Source organism: Balaenoptera acutorostrata, chromosome 18 (assembly GCF_949987535.1).
Source record: "Balaenoptera acutorostrata chromosome 18, mBalAcu1.1, whole genome shotgun sequence".
In the NCBI taxonomy this organism is placed as follows: domain Eukaryota; kingdom Metazoa; phylum Chordata; class Mammalia; order Artiodactyla; family Balaenopteridae; genus Balaenoptera; species Balaenoptera acutorostrata.
The window spans coordinates 72,106,185-72,120,666 of record NC_080081.1 but is presented as its reverse complement, the minus strand read 5'-3'; the positions used below and the strand labels follow the sequence as shown (position 1 = coordinate 72,120,666).

General features: G+C 36.5%; 1 protein-coding gene across 4 annotated transcripts in view; it reads right to left on the bottom strand.

The window, feature by feature from the left end:
• The window catches only part of N4BP2L2 (NEDD4 binding protein 2 like 2), an 80,956-nt gene that overhangs the window by 9,887 nt on the left and 56,587 nt on the right, over window positions 1-14,482 (bottom strand). The window contains exon 8 of one of the 4 annotated variants that reach the window (XM_057532634.1): window positions 3,451-3,478. The exons of the other annotated variants lie outside the window; for them this stretch is intronic. Within the exon in view, the coding sequence (XP_057388617.1) occupies window positions 3,466-3,478 (13 nt within the window). The 3' untranslated portion in view covers window positions 3,451-3,465. Of the gene's footprint in view, window positions 1-3,450; window positions 3,479-14,482 lie in introns of those variants that run through there. 4 annotated transcript variants of the gene reach the window in all.

Below are 14,482 nucleotides of genomic sequence, written 5' to 3'. Positions count from 1 at the left end.
CAACTTTGGCAGTAACTCTCCTTCATGGTCAGTTCTATCTGACTCCAATGAAAGGTCTAGTTGAAGTCTAAGGTGCAGTCACAGTTAAAAAATGCATACTGCAAACTAGTCTGTCATCCTAAAAACAAACTCCACTGTCTTCGCCCAAACATGAACCATCCTGTTGCAGGGAAAGGAGGAAAAGAATGAGTTGAATTTGTTGTTGCTTTATTTATTGGCCTAAATGGTAAAATACTAAGGACTTAAGGCTCACTCCAGGACTGGTGACTCTGTGGAGTTGAATGCACTTAATGTGCAGCCACTGTCCCTTTAAACAGCTCTCTAGTGCACAAGGAAGGAGAACTCTAATCTATGGAAGTGGGGTTCCTAGATATGGTTCATCACAAAAGTGTTTATAGCTCCTTATACCACCAGGAATTATAAGGTTCACAATGCTACTTTGAAAATTGGCTTTAAAAAAAAAACTATTTAGTGCACACTCACTATATGTTAAGATTATTTAATTGCTTTACATGTACTAACTTACCTAATCTTCACAATAACCATATGTGGTAAGGCAAATGCTAGTTTTACCCCCAACTCAAAAAGGCAACTGAAACAAAGAGAAGCTGAAGAATCTTCCCAACTACAGCCACAATATAAAGCAGCATGTAGGTTCTTCAAAAAATTAAAAATAGAACCACCATATCATCTCGCAATTCCACTTCTGGGGATATATGCAAAGGAACTAAAAACACTAACTCAAAAAGATATCTGTACCCCATGTTCACAGAAGCATTATTTGCAATAGCCAAAACATGGAAACAAGTGCCCAACATGGATGAATGGATAAAGAAGTTGTGGTATATATATACAATGGACTATTATTCAGCCATACAAAATGAGGAAATTCTACCATTTGTGACAACATGGATGAAACTTTAAGGCATCATGGTAAGTGAAATCAGTCAGACAGAGAAAGCCAAATACTGTATGATCTCACTTATATTTGGAATCTAAAACAAAATGAACAAAAAAATTCATAGAAAAAGAGATTTCATTTGTAGTTACTAGAGGCGGGGGTCAGGGTAAGGGAGAATTGGAGGAATGTGGTCAAAAGGTACAAACTTACAGTTATTAGATAAATAAGTATTAGGGATTTAACGTATAACACCATGACTATAGTTAACACTGTTGTATGATATTTAGGAAAGTTGTTAAGAGAGTAGATCCTAGGAGTTCTTACCACTGGAGAAAAATTTTTTTCTTTTATTTTTATTGTATCTATATGAATTGATGGATGTTAACTAAACCCATTGTGGTAATCATTTCACAATGTATGTAAGTGAAACCATCATAGTGTATAGCTTAAATTTACACAGTGATATATGTCAATTATTTCTCAATAAAACTGGAAAAAAAGAAAAGAAAAAAGAAGAATTTGCCCAGGGTCACATGGCTACTGGCAGGATTCAGACCAAGGCTGACTGGCTTTAGATTCTATACTCTTTAACCATTATACAAAATTGCCTCTCAACTAAAAAGGAGAATTTTACACTTCCCTTCTCTCTTTCTCTTCCTCCTCTCATCTTCAAATTCTCACATGTGCATAAACACAGAGATGTTTATGCTGGCAAGAGTTGAGTCCTTTTGAGGGAAGCAGCTCTTGGGCCCTGACTCCTACTATGACTACCCTAATAGTGTCTTGAGACTTTTTTCTTGTTCTCTCTCTCTCTCTGTATGAAAGCAAACAAGGAACAACACCAGAAAGTTAGAGAAGGTAGTGTGGAGCAGGACTCATCTCCCTAATCGAACTTTATGTCAAGGTTTTATATGAGCAATGGGAAGACCAGGGTAGGTGCCCTATAACGTAGGCCGATGGACACAAGGGGCTCCTCCCAGAGTTAACTCATTTGTCAAGGGGTAGAGGTAGTGAAGAGTGATCACATTCTGGATATATTTTGAAGGAAAGACAAGCAGAAATTGAAAACAAATTGGTCAGAGTATGAGAAAAAGATAATAATCAAGCATGAGTGCAAAGATTTTGGCCTGAACAATCGGAGGGATGAAGTAGCCATTTGCTGATACACAGAAGCCTGTACGAGGTAGGGGTTTAGAGAGAGTGTTGCTAAATCAATTACCTCAAAGTTCAGCCCAGAGTCTTAACCAATAAATTAATCTGTCCCTATAGCAGAATTTAGAAAGTAGAGAAGATGAGGGCTTCTCTAATACTCCTCAAGGGTTCCTATGTTTTTTAAATGGATTACAATCTGATAGCTACTTTGAGAAAAGACCTGCCAATGATGAAAACTCATGATGCCTGCAGAGAATTTAACATGGATCATGAAAGAATGAGGTGGCTTAAAAAATAAACTATTAAAAAAAAAAAAAAAAACTATTAGAATCTAGGAGATCAGGCAATTTATTAAGGCAGTTTGCTAAAAGAGTTCATCAAAGGAGTCTTAAGGCTTGGAATTTCAATTAAAAATACAATACAATGCCAAGAAGTATGAAAATCCGAAGACTAACTTTATAAGGAAGTGTGTCAGAGACTTGTTCTAGTTCTGCACCATGGAAGCTCTATATAGTGACCACACTTGTTCTAGTACTTGGAACACGACTTCTGGAAAGAAAAAAACAAAGCAATAACAGGGACTTGTGTAGCACCTGGGAGATAAGAGAAGTGATGGTGATGATAACTTCTGTGAGAATGTATACATTGGATGTGCCTAATCAGTAGATGTATTTATGTATTTATAAAGTGTGAAAGGCTCATCAAACCTATGTCTCACTCATGCTGATTCACTTAGGGATGAATGGCACCATTAAAAGAGAAGAAGCATCACTAAATGTAAGTTAGTCATGGAGAAGAAATCAGAAGAGATGGACGCATGGGCTGTAGCTTTAGAAAAGAAAGGAAGAAATAAGGAAAGAACGAATGGTAACATATCTCTGATTAATAAGATTTTGCTTTTTAGATAATGGCTTAGAATCCAAGCTCCTGGGTTTGGATGGAGTGTACTTTTTAAGAATTATAAAGATAGTGTTTGCTAAGAGACAAGCTAACCTGACCAAGTGAATTGTGACCTGAAGACAAAGGTGAGAGAACATCCAGATAAAGCCAAAATTGACTGCTATGGAGAAAAAAAAAAAAATATATATATATATATATATATGTATATATATATATATATACATATACATATATATATATATATATATATATATATATATATATATATATATAGTTATTGCTTAATGTTCTTCATCAGGAAAATAATTAAGGGAGCCAGAAACGTTATTTCTTATTGCAGAGGCCTATACACTAATTCATGAAGCATGGGCAATACATGAAGTAAAACTCAATTAAAATACACAGATTATAAAAGAGAGGTCTCACAGCTTTATGGAATGACTGTGGTTGAAATAATCCAGGCCTAGGTCCTCTTGGTTCAGTAATAAGCTAGTAGTGGGATCTTGGGCAAATCAGGTCTCCCTTCTGAAATAGAGATAACATTACCTCTTTGCAGAGTTGTAAAGATTAATATAGATGCCCTTAAATGACCTCTACCTAACCGATGACAAATTCTTTCCATCGCCTCTGTAGAACAGAATAACTAATGCCAATGACATACAAAATGCTTGCAGCTAGATGGCTGTTCTCTAGTACAACCACACCTTTCTGCTCCCATTATTTAGGGCTGCATATTTACAAGCAGTCAGGTGAGTTTACTCCCAAGTCTGTTTATACTTATCATAATGGTACTATAATTATATAGTTTGATTAAACATTATGTCAGTCAGTAGAATATGAGTACAAGAAAGTTTCTATAAAAATTAAATTGAAGTAAGTGACTCAATAAAGATAAAGTACTGAAAGTTTATTATCAAATTAGGTTTAGTCAGGATAACCATAAAGTTTACTTAAAAGTCATAAAAACCTATAAGATTTCTTTGGGTTCTCCCTCCAATTTTCATCAACAGAAACTAGAAATTCCTTAAACCTACACAGTATGGTCAATTAATCTACGACAAAAGAGGCAAGGATATACAATGGAGAAAAACAACAGTCTCTTCAATAAGTGGTGCTGGGAAAACCAGACAGCCACATGTAAAAGAATGAAATTAGAACACTCCCTAACACCACATACAAAAATAAATTCCAAATGGATTAAAGACCTAAATGTAAGGCTGGAAACCATAAAATTCCTAAAGGAAAACATAGGCAGAACACTCTTTGACATAAATTGTAGCAATATGTTTTTGGATCTGTCTCCTAAAGCAAAGGAAATAAAAGCAAAAAGAAACAAATGGGACCTAATTAAACTTAAAAGCTTTTGCTCAGCAAAGGAAACTGTCGACAAAGCCAAAAGATAACCTACTGAATGGGAGAAAATATTTGCAAATGATATGACTGATAAGGGGTTAACATCCAACTTATATAAGCAGCTCATACAACTCAATATCAAGAGAAAAAAAAAAAAAAACCCAAACAACTCGATTTAAAAATGGGCAGAAGAACTGAATAGACATTTTTTCAAAGAGAACATGCAGATGGCCAACAGGCACCTGAAAAGATGCTCAACATTGCTAATCATCAGGGAAATGCAAATCAAAACCACAATGATATATCACCTCACACCTGTCAGAATGGCTACCATCAAAAAGAATACAAATAACCAACGCTGGAAAGAATGTGGAAAAAAGGGAATTCCGGTACACTGTTGGTGGGAATGCAAATCGGTGCAGCCACCATGGAAAACAGTATGGAGGTTTCCCAAAAAACTAAAACTAGAACTACCACATTATCCAGCAATTCCACTCCTGGGTATATATCCAAAAAAACCAAAAACTCTAATTTGAAAAGATACATGCACCCCAGTGTTTGTGGCAGCATTATTTACAATTGCCAAGATATGGAAGCAGTCTGAATGTCCATCAACAGACGAACGGATAAAGAAATGTGCCACACACACACACACACACAAAATGGAACACTACTCAGCCATTAGAAAATGAAATTTTGCCATTTGTAGCAACATGGATGGATTTGGAGGGTATTATGCTAAGTGAAATAAGTCAGACATACACTGTATGATATCACTTATATGTGGAATCTAAAAAACGAAACGAACTAGTGAATATAACAAAAAGAAGCAGACTCAAGATACAGAGAACCAACTAAAGGTTACCAGTAGGGAGAGGGAAGGGGGAGTGGCAATATAGGAGTAGGGGATTAAGAGGTACAAACTATTGTGTACAAAAAAAGCTACAAGCATATATTGTAAAAAAAGAAAAAGAAACTAGAAATTCTTGAAAATGCATTACAGGTGTGATTTATACATGCAAAAGGATAAACTCTATGAAACAGAATCATACATAAAGATTGGTGAATGAATGTATATATAAGCGTGAATTTTATGTATAAAATGTTTAAAGTATGTGTCATTTCTTAATGATTCCTCATTTTCATCAACTTCTTCCAATGAACTAACCTGCCGCCTGTCCCAATCATGTGATAAAAGGACTTTTATTGTAACTAAAGCACCTAGCACAATGCCTGGTACATGGTGGATGTTTCATAAATGTAACTGTTATTTTTCCTATATGTTAACAACAACAAAAATAACCTCATATGTATATCACTGAGACTCCCAGGATGCAATTCAAGCTTAGAATGTGGCAATGGCTAGTATGACTTATGCAAAAAGAGCAGCTGAATAGAAGAGCTGAAAAATTCTCAAAACATGATTTACTTAATATAATTGCAAATGATTAGAAGTAGAGAAATACTTTCTTTAAAATCGGTCATACAGAGACAAACTGACAAATCCACCATCTTTATCAGAGATTAAAACACTTTTCTCAGTAATTGATAAAATGAGCTGATCCAAAAAAAAAAGAACAAGAATAGCGATGTTATAAAGAGCACAATTAATAGATATAATGAACAAATATGGAATACTACATCCAAAAACTGGAGAAAATACATTCTTTTGAAGCCCATATGGAATATTTACAGAAATTAACTAGATCATGAGGCTAGCCTCCACATATTTCAAAGAATTACTAATGTACACACCATATTCTCTGACCATATCTTAAAATAACACACACAACTTATAATTAACTAGGAACAGATGGGAACTTCTTTAATTAATACTAGTCACTATGAAGACAGAGAGCCAACAAGGACCTACTATATAGAACAAGGAACTCTACTCAATATTCTGTGATAACCTATATGAGAAAAGACTCTAAAAAGGAATGAATATATGTATATGTATACCTGACTCACTTTGCTGTACACCTGAAACTAACACAACATTGTAAATCAACTATACTCCAATGAAAATAAAAATAAAATAAAATAGATAACTAGGGGCTTCCCTGGTGGCGCAGTGGTTAAGAATCAGCCTGCCAATACAGAGGACACGGGTTCGAGCCCTGGTCCGGGAAGATCCCACATGCCACAGAGTAACTAAGCCTGTGTGCCACAACTACTGAGCCTGCACGCTAGAGCCCACAAGCCACAACTACTGAGCCCGAGTGCCACAACTACTGAAGCCCGCACACCGAGAGCCCGTACTCCACAACAATAGAAGCTGCCGCAATGAGAAGCCTGCGTACTTCGGCAAAGAGTAGCCCCCGCTCTCCACCACTAGAGAAAAAAGCCCGTGTGCAGCAACAAAGACCCAACGCAGCCAAAAATTAAAAAATTAAAAAAAGAAAAAAAGAAAAACAGAAAAAGATAACTAACAAGGACCTACTGTACAGCACATGGAACTCTGCTCACTATTCTGTAATAACCTAAATGGGAAAAGAATTTGGAAAAGAATAGATACATGTATATGTAAAACTGAATCACTTTGCTGTACACCTGAAACTAACACAATACTGTTCATCAACTATACTCCAATATAAAATAAAAATTAAAAATACTAGTCACTATGATCCTATTGTAAACATCATTTCTAATGGAGAAATACAAGGATGCCTATTATTACCATTTCCATTCAACATTATATGAGAGATCCTAGGCAAAATAGTTAAACAAGTAAAATAATGAAGAGATTTACACATTTAAAGAAACAAAACTTTTATCCTTGGAGATGACATAATCGTCTATACATAATTGCATAAACAACTTTAAAAATCCATAGCTAGGGCTTCCCTGATGGTGCAGTGGTTGAGAATCCGCCTGCCGGTGCAGGGGACACAGGTTCAAGCCCTGGGCCGGGAGGATCCCACATGCTGTGGAGCAGCTGGGCTCGTGTGCCACAACTGCTGAGCCTGTGCTCTGGAGTCTGCGAGCCATGGCTGCTGAGGCCCGCAAGCCACAACTGCTGAAGCCAGCGCGCCTGGGGCCCGTGCTCCGCAACGGGAGAGGCCACTGCAGTGAGGCCCGCGCACCGCAGCGGAGAGTGGCCCCCCGCTTGCTGCAGGTAGAGAGGGCCTGTGCACAGCAACGAAGATCCAACGTGGCCGAAAATAACTAAATAAATAAATTCTATCCGACTGTTTAAAAATAAATAAATAAATATCAAAATCCATAGCTAAATTTATACCATTAATAAGAAATTTTTCAAGGTTGCAGGATACAAAATTAATATTAAAAAGTCAAATGCATGAGCGATGCCAGCAAAAATGATGGAGTAACAAATTCCAAGATCCTATCCTTCCACAAAAGCACTGAATAAACTGGCAAGGACTGTCAGAATCAAATTTATTGGAAATCTGGAAACTAATCGAGGACTTATAGCAACCAGGAAAAAGCTGAATCAAAGAAAAAAATAGCTGAGTCTCAGTAAGAGAGCTTTGTGGATGTTTTTTTACTTACTCTGGTCCCATCTACTGCCCTCCAGATCAGCAGAGATTCTGAAGACAACAGTCGGCATTTGCAGCACACGTCTCTAGTACCAGAAAAAGTAGAGCTGACCTTATTCTCAAAGAATTGTGGTTGTTTGTATTGACTTGTTTGGTGGCACCCTCAGCTCAAAGGACTTGCCTTTACTTTGGCTAACTCAGAACTCTCTTAGGAATGAGGTGGCTTCCCAGGAAGCATCTACTGAACACCTCTGAAGGCAAATGCACTAGTTGCTGCCACCAGGGGCAAGGTATAACAGTTGGTATAAACAAGAGATAAGCCAAAAAGCTTGAGAGGAAAGCCTGAGAAGTGAGACACTTTAGGGAATAAGGGTTTTAAAAAGTTCTCAGAAATTCCTAGGAAATTGGAAGGTAATGTTCATGACCAGGGCTGGGTATATGCTCAGAAAAGACCTGAAAAGGCCCTAATCTCTCAACTCTGGCTGACCTCAGATTCTGTGCAAGCAGGAAGTGAAGACTAAGGCAGAGTTGTTAATGGTCTTAGTGTGGAAGGTGTGCCCAACATACACAGAGTCTATCAACAACGATGGAGGGTTTTTCAACCTTGTTAAATCATCATCTGACCACTAAGCTTTCCCTGAAAGATATCAAGCCTTATTATAAAGCTTTAATTATTAAAACAGTGTGAAAGTGAATCAGGAACAGAGAAATGGACAAAGAGAACAGAAAAGAGATTAAGATTGAGGTAACTCATGTTCCTAGATATAAGACTTTCACAGCAAAAGTCATTACAACAATGTGGTATTAGAAGATGGATAAATAAATTTTAAAAATGGAATGAAAGTTTCCAGAAATAGACCCATGTATATATAGAAATTTGATTTATGAAGAGAAGAAAATGCAGATAAGTGGAGAAAAGACTAATAAATGGTGCTGTTACAATAAGTTACCCATAGAAAAAATATTGAAATTGAGTTAATATATCACAGTATATGAAAATAAAACTCGAAAAGGATTAGAGTATTACACATGTAAAAAAAAAACCTATTGATAAAAATTTTAGAAGAAAACATTAAAAATATGTTTTATTCCCATCCTTAGGAAAGGATTTCTCAAATAAGGTTTTTTAAAGACATTAATGGAGAAGACCGGTACATTTTTTTACATTAAAATTAAGAACTTTTGTGTGTCAAAAGACACCAAAATAGGAGTGGATTCTGGGAAGCGGGCAGAGTAGGAAGCAACAGGAATCTGTCTCCCCACTAGATAACTACTGCACTGGCAGTATCAGTCTGATATAAATAAATATTTTGGAACTTTAGAGTCTACTGAAAGCTTGAAATTTCCAGGGTGAAACCTTGCAGAGTAAATTGTGATTAATTTCAGTCAATATCGGCGCTTAGTTCAGTACCAGCTGCCCACACCCACCTTCCCCGGCCCCATGGCAAGCAGCTGTGTATGTGTTCCAGAAGCAGCTTGCATACTGTTTGCAGAAGCCAAGGTGAACAAAAAGGATCTTGTCCTCCAAATATAGGGGATTTGTGCCCTGATCACTAATTGCTGATTCTAAGCACAGAAGTGCAGACAAAGAAGAGCGTGGCCATTGTTGTTGCATGTGCCCCCATTGTTGCAAGCCACCTTCCCGCTGGCTGAAGTGACTTCCAGGAGAGTTAAAGGGCTGACACCCTCTTTTCCCCCTCCCTCATTTTCTTTCTCTCCTGTTTTTTTTTTTTTTTTTTCTTTTTTGGGAGCCAGACATTAAAGACTAGCACATTCAAAAGCAACTGCATATAGGGAAATTAGAAAGTGACCACACATGTCCAGCGAAAAGTGCAGGCTCAGAAAAGACCTGAGAAGACCTTAAATTTACACCTTAGACTGATCTGAGACTAAAATGAAAAGTAAACACAAAAAGAAAGACAAAACAATAACAAAAACCAGCAAACTCTAGTGAAAGGGGAAAAAAATCTGATTTCCAGAGTTACCACATTATTAGATTCAAATGTACAGTTTTCAACAAAAACTCAGAAGGCATACAAAGAAACAGGAAGGTATGGTCAATTCAAAGGAAAAAAAAAAATGAACAGAGATCGTCCTAAGAAAGAACTAATGGCAGATCTACTAGACAGTCTTGAAAACAACTGTCTTAGAGATGCTCAAAGAATTAAAGTAAGATGTGGAAAATGCCAAGAAAATAATGTATGAACAAAAGGGAAATAACAATAAAGAGATAGAAAACCTAAAAGAAACAAAAAATTACAAAGCTGAAAAGTAAGTTAACTGGAAGGAAAAATTCACTATAGGGATTCAAAGGTAGATTTCAGTAGGCAGATAAAAGAGCCAGCAAACATGAAGATAGGGCAGTATAAATTATCAAGTCTGAAAACAGAAAGAAAAAAGACTGAAGAAAAGTAAGCAGAACCTAAGGGATTTGTGGGGCACCATCAACCAGATCAACATGCATACTGTGGGAGTCCCATAAGAAGAGAAAGAAAGGGGCAGAGAGAATATTTGAATAATGGCAGAAAACTTCCCAAATTTGATGAAAAACATAAATATAAACATCTGAGAAGTTCAATGAACTCCAAGCAAGAGGAACTCAAAGAGACCCACACAAAGACACATTACAGTCAAACTTTCAAAAGCCAAAAAAACAAATAAAGAATCTGGAAGGAATCTATTGTACATGAAGCAACTTGTCATGTACAAGGAATCCTCAATAAGATAAGCAAATTTCTCATCAGAAATTTAACAGGCCAGAAGGCAGTGGGCTGATATATTCAAAGTGCTAAAAGAAAAAAAAAAAAAACTGTCAACCAAGAATCCTATATTAGGTAAAACTATCCTTCAGACATCAGGGAGAAATTAAGACATTCCCAGATAAACAAAAGCAGAGTATGTTACCACTATACCTTCCCTGTGAGAAATACTCAAGGGAGTACAGTGAGGTGAAATGAAAGGATACTGGACAATAACTTGAGGCTATATGAAGAAATAAGGATCTCAATAAAGGTACCAAAAAATATGTGGGAGGGACTTCCCTGGTGGCACAGTGGTTAAGAATCCACCTGCCAATGCAGGGGACACAGGTTCGAGCCCTGGTCCAGGACGATCCCACATGCCGCGGAGCAACTAAGTCCATGCACCACAACTACTGAGCCTGCGCTCTAGAGCATGCAAGCCACAACTACTGAGCCCATGCGCCACAACTACTGAAGCCCGTGCGCCTAGAGCCTGTGCTCCCCAACAAGAGAAGCCACCGCAAGGAGAAGTCCATGCACCACAACGAAGAGTAGCCCGCGCTCGCTGCAACTAGAGAAAGCACACACGCAGCAACGAAGACCCAACGCAGGCAAAAATAAATTTTAAAAATTTAAAAGTAAATAAATAAATACGTGGGTTATTATAAAAGCTAGTACACCTGTCATAATAGTGTGTAACTCTTTTTGTTTTCTACATAATTTAAGAGACAAATACATTTTAAAAATATTTGTTTGCAAGCTAGTGTTACTGTAAATATAGTTTGTAACTCTGAATTTTGTTTTCTACATAAGAAACTAATGCATTTAAAAGAATTATCTGTTTGCTTTCGGGCACACAGTGTATAAAGATATAATTCTGTGACATCAACATCCAGAAGGCGTGGGGACAGAGATATTAAGGAACAGAGTTCTTGTATGTTACTGAAGTTAAACTGGTGTAATTTCAAACTGCAGTGTTAAAACTTTTGAGGTTAAATGTAATCCACATGATAACCTCAAAGAAAATAGCTATAGAATATACACAAAAGGAAATGAGAAAGGAACTTAAACATTTCCCTACAAATAATCAACTAAACACAAAAGGAGACAGTAATACAGAAAATGAGAGACAAAAGCAATAAGGCATATAGAAAACAAATATCAAACTACAGAAGTAAGTCCTTATCAATAATTACTTTAAATGTAGGGAATTCCCTGGTGGTCCAGTGGGTAAGACTCTGCACTCCCAATGCAGGAAGCCTGGGTTTGATCCCTGGTCAGGGAACTATATCCTGCATGCATGCCGCAACTAAGAGTCCTCATGCCACAACTAAGAGTTCACACGCCGCAACTAAGAAGCCCGCACGCCACAACTTAAGCCCGCATGTGCAACTAAGAAGTCTGCATGCCACAATGAAGATCCCGCGTGCCGCAACTAAGACCCAGTGCAGCCAAAATAAATAAATAAATAATAAATAAATATTTTTTTAAAAAATGACCCACATCAAAAAAAATCTTAAAAAAAGAAAAAGTAAATGGATTAAACTCTTCAATCAAAAGACAGATATTGTCAGAATGGGAAAGACATATGACCTAACTATACTGTCTACAAGTGACTCACTTTAGCTTCAAAGACAGAAATAGATTGAAAATGAAAAGACAGAAAAAGATATTCCATGTACATAGTAACCAAAATAGAGTAGGGTTACCTATACTAATATCAGACAAAATAGACGTTAAATCAAAAAAAGTTACAAGAGAAAAAAGGACATTATATATTAATAGAAGGTTCAATGTAGCAGTAAGACATAACAAATATATAAACATGCACCTAATAACAAATATATAAACATGCACCTAATATCAGACCATCAAAGTATATGAAACAAAACCTGAATTGAAGAACTGAAGGGAGAAACAGTTCTATAATTCTTGGAGACTTCATTACCCCACTCTCAGTAATGGATAGAATAACCTGACAGAGGATAAGTAAGGAAACAGGGGGCTTAAACAACACAATAAGACAACCAGATCTAACAGACATATACAGAATACTGTACCCAACAGTAACAGCACACACCTTCTTCTCAAGCACATATGGGACACTTTCCACAACAGACTACAAATTAAGACACAAATTAACACAAATTTGTGTTAGGCTACAAGCTAAGTATCAAAAGATTTAAAATGATAGATATCGGGACTTCCCTGGTGATGCAGTGGTTAAGAATCCACCTGCCAATGCAGGGGACACGGGTTCGAGCCCTGGTCCGGGAAGATCCCACATGCTGTGGAGCAACTAAGCCCGTGCACCACAACTACTGAACCTGCGCTCTAGAGCCCGTGAGCCACAACTACTGAGCCCACATGCCACAACTACTGAAGCCCATGTGCCTAGAGCCCGTGCTCCGCAACAAGAGAAGTCACCGCAATGAGAAGCCTGCGCACCGCAACAAAGAGTAGCCCCCACTCACTGCAACTATAGAAAGCCCATGCGCAGCAACGGAGACCCAACACAGCCCAAAATAAATAAGTAAATAAATACCTTTATAAAATAAATAAATAAAAATTAACAAAAAAATGATAGATATCATACAAAGTGTCTTCTCCCACCACATAGGAAGAAATTAGAAATCAATAAAGAAGTAAAAATGGTAAATTCACATATTTGTGAAAATTAAATAACACACTCTTAAACAACTGATGGATCAAAAAAGAAATCACAAGGGAAATTAGAAAATACTTAAGATAAACAAAACCAAAAACACAACATACCAAAACGTATGGGACAAAGTGAAAGTAGTACGAAGGGGAAAATTTAAAGCTATAAAAGCTTACACTAAAAAAACAGAAAGACTTCAAATCAACAACTAAACTTTACAACTTTAGGAGTTATTAGAAAAAGGACAAACTAAACTAAAGTAGGAAGAAGGAAATAATAAAGATTAGAGCAGAGATAAACTAGAGAATAGAAAAATAGAGAAAATTAATGAAATCAAAAGTTCTTTATAAAAGATTAACAAGATTGATAAATGTGGACTAAGATTAAAAAGAGAGAAGACTCAAATTACTAAAATCAGAAATGAAAATGGGGACATTACCACCAATTCTATAGAAATAAAAATGATTATAAGAGAGTACTAGAAAAAAAATGTATGCCAATAGACTGGATAACCTAGATGCAACGTAAAAATTCCTAGAAACACAAATCCTACCAAGACTGGATCACAAATAAATAGAAAATCTGAATAGACCTATAACTAAAACAGAGATTGAATCAGTAATCAAAAATCTCTTGACCAAGAAAAGCCCTACACCTAATGGTTTCACTGGTGAATTTTATCAAAAATTTAAACAAGACCTAATACCAATGCTTCTCAAAGTTTCCCAAAAAACTGAAGAGGAGGGAACACTTTGTAACTCATCTATGAAGCCAGCATTATGCTGACAACAAAGTCAGACAAAGACACAATAAAAGAAAATTGTTCTCTTATGAGCATTGAAGCAAAAATCCTCAACCAAACTCAGTAACATATTAAGAGAATTATACACCATGAGTAAGTGGAATTTATTCCTGGAATGCAAAGATGGCTCAACATACAAAACTTGATCAATGTAATACACCATATTAACAAAATGAAGGGGAAAAATCTATATGATCATCTCAATTGATGCAGAAAAAGCATTTAACAAAACTTAACACTCTTTCATGATAAAAACACTCAACAAATTAGGACTAGAAGGAAACTACCTCAATATAATAAACAACATATATGAAAAACTCACTGCGAATGTCAGACAATGTTCAAAGACTGAAAGCGTTTTCTCTAAGATCAGGAATAAGATAAGTATAATCACTTTCACCACTTCTATTTAATATAGTACTGGAAGTTCTGGCTGGAGCAATTAAGCAAGAAAAAAAAAAGCATCTAAAC